Source organism: Myotis davidii, unplaced genomic scaffold, assembly GCF_000327345.1.
Source record: "Myotis davidii unplaced genomic scaffold, ASM32734v1 scaffold663, whole genome shotgun sequence".
NCBI classification, from domain to species: Eukaryota; Metazoa; Chordata; class Mammalia; order Chiroptera; family Vespertilionidae; genus Myotis; species Myotis davidii.
Window position 1 is genome coordinate 6,084,310 of NW_006295816.1, and position 8,217 is coordinate 6,092,526.

The 8,217-nt window shown below is 47.9% G+C and overlaps 1 protein-coding gene across 5 annotated transcripts in view; it reads left to right on the plus strand.

Annotated features, from left to right (window-relative positions):
* The window catches only part of SEC22C (SEC22 homolog C, vesicle trafficking protein), a 15,824-nt gene that overhangs the window by 790 nt on the left and 6,817 nt on the right, over positions 1 to 8,217 (plus strand). For 2 of the 5 annotated variants that reach the window (XM_015568390.1, XM_006770521.2), the window contains exons 2-4: positions 2,824 to 3,032; positions 6,915 to 7,078; positions 7,816 to 7,995. In XM_015568390.1, the coding sequence (XP_015423876.1) occupies positions 2,851 to 3,032; positions 6,915 to 7,078; positions 7,816 to 7,995 (526 nt within the window). In that variant the 5' untranslated portion in view covers positions 2,824 to 2,850. Of the gene's footprint in view, positions 1 to 6; positions 597 to 2,193; positions 2,354 to 2,823; positions 3,099 to 6,914; positions 7,079 to 7,815; positions 7,996 to 8,217 lie in introns of those variants that run through there. The other 3 variants (XM_015568389.1, XM_015568391.1, XM_006770522.2) reach the window with 3 other exon arrangements.

An 8,217-nucleotide genomic window follows, 5' to 3' on the forward strand; every position in this document is an offset into this window, starting at 1 on the left:
CGGGCCTGGAGGTGGAGGCGCTGCCGGGCCCGCCCCTCCGGCAGGCCCAGCTTTAGCCCCACCGGGCTCTGCGGGGCTTCCCAGTATCGCCGGTCTCCCTTCCTGGTGCCCGCCGCTCTCCAGACTGGGACCCTCCCAGGCGCGCACCTGCAGAACTGTCAGCTGTCAGATGCGCACCGAGCGCCGCTTCCGGTGGGAGGAGATGGGTGTGTCCAAAAGAGAGAGCGGGCGATTATTTTCTTTATTACCCACGAAACTCATGCCAGGAGTATCGTTTAGTTTTAATAGCAGACTTTCCTTGGCGTGCAGATCTTGTAAGATTTGATTTATCAGATCGTGGCTGTACTGGACCAGCTTTTCTGAACACTAGGTGTAGGAGGAGGTGATGTACTTGTGTGTCCATTGTTAAGCTTACATCTGGACCTCCAGAGCCAGAGAGAGAAAGCACCCCGGGGGAGAATTAGGATTGGAGAAATCAAAGCCACAACAAGAGTATCACGGGTGTTGAAGAGTAATTGGTGACATTTGCGACATGGTCAGACCGAATAAAGTAATACAATAAGTAAGGACCCATTGCAACAGGTGCCTACGAACAGGTCTGCGATTAGTTTTGAGTATCAGTGCCCTAGGGGAAGGAATTGTTTGAGAGAAATGGAGTAGCGGTAATACCAAAGATTGGATTTGAGAAGCAGTAGTGTAGTGAAAAGATTATAGGCTTTCGAGTATTTTGAGTAATAAAATCTGGGTTTGAATCCTGGCTCCACCACTTGAGCCTTGCAGCTACACTATTCACACCTGTCCAGTGCAGATTATGCCTACTTCATAGTCATGAGCACTATATAACATTATCAATGGGAGAGTTTCTAGCACAGCGCCTGGTGTATAATATTTGTTGTTATCACGTTCAGTCCCCTCCTTTCCTTAGCTCTTAACAATTGACAGTTGACCTCTACCCTCCTCCCACCCCATCCCCAAGCAAAGTGGAACGGAGGCGCCTTCGTGATCTACAAATCTTAAGTCCTGTGACTGAGAGCGAATTCAGTAAGGGTGACATGACTCAGTTTTGTTTTCTGTATTGTCTATATGAGGATTAGGCAGTACGCCTTATGGTGAAAACTTGTGTTTGAATATTTGTGTGCCAAATGCAACTTGTTTTGCTTGTTTAAGTTACCATTTCGCCAAGCCCTGGTCATATCTCTGGGAGAAGGTTAAGGGTAAAGGGGAGAGGAAAAATAAAAAAACTTGGGGAGCCAGGGTGGCCTCTAGCTAGGCACAACGTTTTTGCTGGTGGAAAAGGGATTATCTGTGACACGAGCAGTTTATAAATAGAGTTGAGAAGAGGATTTAGGAAATGGGGGAGGCAGACTAAAATATTTTATCAAATCGAGTCGTACCTCAGTCTGAGAAGGTCGCATGGAAAGGGTGGATTGGAGACAGGCCTTGATGTGGGTTTGGATATGGGGAGGTCAGAAAAGTGGCAGATATAGACGAAGAATAGGTACAGAGTGACGAGAGTGGTGTGCATCCTGGGGGCTCCCCTTTCCTACCGCTCCCAGGAACCGAGGTGCCAAAAAGGTTACGTGCCTAGAGTTCCTTGGAAGAAAAGCCCTCCAGTGTGTGAACCTATTCACATCCTCTCGAAAACAGGAGCTGTGAGACGGGATGTGCGGGGGAGTGGAAAGACCTGTTCAAGCTGCAGTGGCCGCCTCACTAACCCCGGGTTGCGGGGCTGCCGCGTGCAGATGTGCATGCGATGCCCTGAACACGCACCTGCCGAGTTCACAGCTGGGGCTAAAACCCAGCCAGGCTCTGTCAGCAGAACTGGCCCAGGCTGCTTCGACCGGGGAAGTACCTTGTTCTAATTGCCAAAGGCACCATGAGGGCTCAGGATCTGTCTCCTTTGTTTATTTCTTTCTCTTTTTTTAAATATATTTTATTGATTTTTTACAGAGAGGAAGGGAGAGAGATAGAGAGGTAGGAACATCGATGAGAGAGAAACATTGATCAGCTGCCTCCTGCACACCCCCTACTGGGGATGTGCCTGCAACCCAGGTACATGCCCTTGACCGGAATCGAACCTGGGACCTTTCAGTCCGCAGGCCAACGCTCCATCCACTGAGCCAAACCGGTTACGGCTGTTTCCTTTGTTTTTTAATGGTGTTCCCATATCAGGGCCAAATATTGCATATCTTCCTGTAATACGATTCGCTAAGTGATTTCTGTTAACCATCTGTAGGAGCGCAGTCATCATTTGAAGACTGGCCCTGTATGAAAAATTTGCAGACATTCAGGAGACCTGCTGTGCTCTCTCAGCTCCCTCTTTGTCCTCTGCTCTCCCTTCTACCTCCTTTAGGTTAGATGCTTGGAATCCCTAAGCTGCTCGGCACCCACCTCCCTGGGTGACCTGAAATGCACCGGTCCCTGCACCCCAGGCCTGCTCTTCAGCATCAGGTACATCCTGCCCCTTTGGAGTCATCTTGCTACCTGTGTCCAGCTACCCACTGTCATTGCCGTTGCTCCTGAGCCCTCTGCCCCTGCCTCCTTGCTTCTCTGTTCCTTTCCACCTCATCCTGGTTGGTGTAATTTTGGAAAGGGAGAGATTCATTAGAGAAAGAACAGGAGGATTACAAGAAAAGAAGAGGCACGGAGGATAATGGAGGGAGGAAACTTGGGAGTGACAGCCATAGAGACCAGGGAAATAATAAGAGAAGCAACATTCGCAGTGATGGGGGGTGAGGGTGAAAAGGAGCGCGCATTTTGAGGACGGGGGTCTCTGGCATCGTCATCTGGTCCTCAGTAACAAGGTGACCTTGCTTCCCTCAGGTGTCCTCATGACTTCTCTTGCGGACCATGTCCATGATCCTCTTTGCCTGCGTGGTAAGGGTGAGGGATGGACTGCCCCTCTCGGCCTCCACTGACTTCTACCACACCCAAGAGTTTCTGGAAATCAGGAGACGGCTCAAGACTTTAGCCTTGCGACTGGCCCAGTATCCAGGTCGAGGTTCTGCACAAGGACGTGACTTCAGTATACAGTAAGCAAGCATGTTCACTTTCCCAGAACATCAGCAAAGCCGGGGCTACTTCTGTCATATGTTCAGGTAACGTTATGCAGATCACATGGCCTGTTAAAAGGAGACCTAGCCTGGCCGGTGTGGTTCAGTGGTTGGGTGTCAACCCAGAAACCGAGAGATCGTGGTTTGGTTTCCAATCAGGACACATGCCTGGGTTGTGGGCTCGATCCCCAGAAGGGGGTGTGCAGGAGGCAGCCGATCCATGATGTTTCTCCCTCATCATCGTTTCTCTCTATCCCTCTCCCTTCCTTTCTCTCTAAAAATCAATCAAAACATTTTTTTAAAAAGTAGATCTAGCATCAGACAGTGGTCCGAGGTTGTGTGTGTGCACAATAGAGTTAGGGGGGCCTTGAGCATTGCTGCTGCACCTGCTGCTTCTGTTAGTGGCATGCCCATGGGCATCAGGAGACCCGCCTTCAACCAGTTTTCATGCCTCTAGTTTCGGAGATTTTTCTACACTGGATGCAGGGGTGGAAAAAAAGGTGAAGAGGGAAGAGATACTAGATTAAAATGTCAGGGAAGAAAACAGCGTCAGAAAGCCAAAAAATTAAAAAAAAAGACTTAAGAGTTCTGGCCTTCAGGTTTTGCTTTTTAAATTTTTTAACTTTTTGAAAAACGTTTAAATTAAAAAAAATTTAATTACGTGCCAAGAGCCCGACAATGAAAAGTAAGTCCCTCTCCTCAAGTAGCTTAAAGTATAAATGAGGGAACAAGAGAAAAAATTACTAAATATGACACAGGGCCTGATCCTCATGGTTTTTATCATTTCTTATTCTAGGTCTCAGAGCAAAAAGCCATTCTACAGAGGGATCAGGGCAAGGCAGGTTTTGAAATATCAGAATGGCTGGTTATAATTGTACACCATTGTTTTCTATCATTTAGGCCAGTGGTTCTCAACCTTCTGGCCCTTTAAATACAGTTCCTCATGCTGTGACCCAACCATAAAATTATTTTCGTTGCTACTTCATAACTGTGATGTTGCTACTGTGATGAATCGTCATGTAAATATCTGATATGCAGGATGGTCTTAGGCGACCCCTGTGAAAGGGTCATTCAACCGCCAAAGGGGTCGCGACCCACAGGTTGAGAACCACTGATTTAGGCCTTCTTTTGCTCCCTTGAACAGTGAATTTCTAGTTGACCTGATAAGGTGGGATCCTTTCAGTGGAATTCAGTCTCAGACTCAGAAAAACAAAAAGGAAAAGTCCAGGCCTGACTCCAGGCTCGGTGGTGGAGTCAGGTGAGAAGGGATGGGGCCCGAAGAGGGTGCCAGGCGGCAGGCACGTGCGCTGTCACCCTGTGGTGTGGGCAGTGGGTGCTCAGGACCCAGCCCTGCGCTGCGCCCGCCAGGCCTGTGACTCCTTCCTCTGGAAGCCTGAGACCACCTTCCCCACTGTGCTGTGATAACCTGACCTTCTGTGGGAGCTTCATGGACCGAAAACAGCATGTTTTCTCTGTTAGGAAAAAAAGTCCGTGGCTTCAAATGAAACTCTGGGCGTTTCAGTTTTTTGAAAAGTGGAGTCTAAAACCTTCTACTCATTTGTCTTTGCATTTAATAGTCACCGTTTTCACAGAGGAAACAGATTTTTTCCCTTCCAGGGGGGCAGCACCATCGCTTATTTTGTAGTTAAGGAGTTGAATTACTTTCCTAGGGTTGTCATAGCAAATGACCACACACTGCCTTAAAACAACAGAAATGTGTTCTCTCACGGTTCAGGTTCAGGAGGCCAGAAGTCTGGGGTCAGGGTGTCAGCAGGGCCCGCGCGCTCTCAGGCTCTAAGGAAGAACCCTTCCCATGACTCTCTAGCACCTTCTGGTGGTTGCCAGCAGTCGTCGTCACTCTGTCTTGCAGAAGCCTCATGCAGTCTCTGCCTCCGCGATTACATGGGCTTCTTCCTTCCGTCTCTGTGACCAGATTTCACACCAGTCCTTGGATGAAGGCCCACTCTAACCCATTATGCCTTAATCCATTATGACCTCATTTTGTCTGGATTACTGCTACAAAGGCTATTTCCAAATAAGGTCATATTCACTGGTACTAGGAGTTAGGACTTCAGTATATTTTTGGGGGGAGGAAGGGGGAAGACACAATTCAGCCCATAAATAGGGGCCCTCTTTCAAGTAGGAACACCTTCATCCTAGAGACTTGGGCTCTGCTGGAAAATTCCTTATATGAGGAGGATGTCATTCTTGTTTAAAAATTGAAAACGTTTTTATATAGACTTCCAATTACAAAAAGGTGGTGGATAATATAACCTAAAAACACTTCTGCCAGAAACATCCAGAAATGCTGGTATATTTATTCATTTATATATATAAATTTTTAAAAAATATTTTTACTGGTTTCAGAGAGGAAGGGAGAGGGAGAGAGAGAGAGAAACATCAATGATGAGAGAATCATTGATTGGTAGCCTCCTGCACACCCCCAACTGGGGATTGAGCCTGCAACCTGGGCATGTGCCCTGACCAGAATTGCACCCAGGACCCTTCAGTTCATAGGCTGACGCTCTACCACCGAGTGAAACCAGCTGGGGAGATTATATATATATATATATGTAGGTGAGCTTGAAAGAAAGAAATCCCAAGGTGCCAGAAATGCAGAAATGCAGGGGAACAGAATGTTCACATGGGCAGTGTGTGAGTTGGCACTGAGCCTCCTGGGTAAACAGTCATAGTGAACTCAGGGTTAAGTTTCTGCATCATAAAGGGAGAGGCCTTTGAGCGTATGTAAAGTGAGGAGTTGGAATAAGACCCATGCATCAAGACGGGTTCTTGTCAGGGTGCAACCCTAGAGCAATGATAGGGGAGAAATAGTCTGCTCACCAATGTAGGGGTAACTCATCTCTCTTTGGCTTTGAATGGGAAGAAAAGATAAAATCTCACCTAAGAAATCGAAACCTTGCTCTTGTGCCTTGTGTCAGATTAGAGTCTGAGTTTATACCTTTTTGTTTTGTTTTGTTTGTTAATCCTCACTCAGGGATACATTTCCATTGATTTTTAGAGAGAACAGAAAGGAGGAAAAGAGACAGAGAGAAACATTGATGTGAGAGAGACACATCGATTGGTTGCCTCCCACATCCGCCCCCACCAGGCTGGGGATCAAGCCTGCAACTGGTATGTGCCCTTGACCGGAATTGAACCCTGGACCTTTCAGTCCGCAGGCCAACTCTGTAACCATTGAGCCAACCCAGCTAGGGCTGAGCTTATACTTTATACTCCCCACAGGCTAGGAATTCCTAAGCCACGGTTCAAATATCAGTGTCGGTTCCACACTGATGACATGGGAGCATCAGGCCAAGGCAAATGCAGACCCTCATGAAGAGTGAGCCTCAAGTCAGGCCTCAAGGGAGTCCCCCAGGAGAAAGCAAACTCCGCAGTGACGAGCCGTCAGCGAAAGTGACAAACACTGGAGGAGAAGGCCCACAATGAGTGGGAGTCAGGAGGCAACACAGAAAGGGGAAGCAGAGTCCCCAGAACTTGAAATAATAGCGTGACAGCCTGAAAGGAGTAGGTGTCATTTCAGGATGCCCGTCTGAGTCAGTGTTAGAACACCTTTTGATGTAGATTAAAAAAGAAAATCATTTTCCTCTAAGATGCAGAGAAGTCTGAGGCTGCTTCCCTCTAATGGAACATGCACCTTCAGATATGAATAATGGCAGAGACCGCTATACATTTCAGAGGAAGTATAAGAGAGGCGCAGACCCAGGTGGGTCTAGCTGAGGACACATACATGCAACCAGCAGGTCCAGAGTGGAGGCGAGGTTGTGTCTGGGTGTGGGGGGCGGATGGGGGGAAGTCCATGCGTCTGCTCCTGCTAACGTAGATGTCGCCCTTCTGTTTCAGCTTTTCTTCTTCAGGGGATGTGGCCTGCATGGCTATCTGCTCCCACCGGTGCCCAGCAGCCATGGCCTTCTGCTTCCTGGAGACCTTGTGGTGGGAATTCACGGCTTCCTATGACACCACCTGCATTGGCCTAGCCACCAGGCCATACGCCTTTCTGGAATTTGGTTTGTAACCCCCTTTTGTATTTACTGTTCTCGCTCTTGGCGTGCGTAGATTTGTAGTTTAGATTTGGCTTTGACCCCCAAGGAGAGTCATTAGCGGTGTGGTAAGATATCCCTGGAGAACAGCCGCGTATCCTGAGATTTTACGGGGACGGGAGAGGCCTGGCAACTTCAGGGTTTAACACTCTGGCTTGTCATCTCTCCAGAGCCTTGGGGCAGCTGAAAGGATGTTGAGAACTCTACGGGTCAGTCACCACAACCCTGGCGAGTGGGGTCAGCAAACTGTGGCCCACGGGCCAAAAACTTGACAATAAATCAGTGCTAACATAAATAAAAGAATGAAAACCAATGCCTTCAAATACATAATCCTGGTTGGCGCAGCACATTCACGTTCATGTGTAATTTTTTTCTCACATGCCTTTTCTTGAGATAACCAGGTCGAGAATAACCATCCCCATTTTTTAAGCTTAGAAACATTCTGTGAGTTGTTAGGATTATACTGTCACAAGTGGCTGAGCTAAGACTCAAGTCCTCTTCCCCTGACCCCCTTGTCACTGAGGTGAATTTCAATCACTCTGCTCTGGAGAGATTGACATGACCAGTCATGCTGTGGAGGGATCATTTGACCTTTATGTATAACTTGACACTCTTGAGAGTGGCTGACACGAGCCTGATTGGAAATGTAAAGTTCACTTTGTCCGTATTGCCTTATAAGAACTTGGGGCGCTCTCTTGTTGCAGACAGCGTCATTCAGAAAGTGAAGTGGCATTTTAACCATGTGACCTCTGCTCAGTTGGGGAGCAGCTTGGAAAAGATCCAGGAGGAGCTGGAGTTCCAGCCTCCAGCTGCTCTCACTCTGGAGGACCCAGATGTGGCAAATGGGGTGATAAACGGCCACACGCAGATGCCCCTGGAGCCCGGTAAGTGGCCTGCTGTTCTTGGAGGTGGCTGCAGGTGAGGGGATATTATGTATTTCAAAGGGAAATTGAATTCTTTCACTAGGAAGGTATTTTTTTTGGGGGGGGGGGTGGAAATACCTTGTATATTAATATATTTCCTGGGTGGCTGTTTTAAGAAACTCGACAGTTATAACAGTGAGTTGATCTGAGGGGAGGTGACTCTTATGATGAATTTCAGGGAAA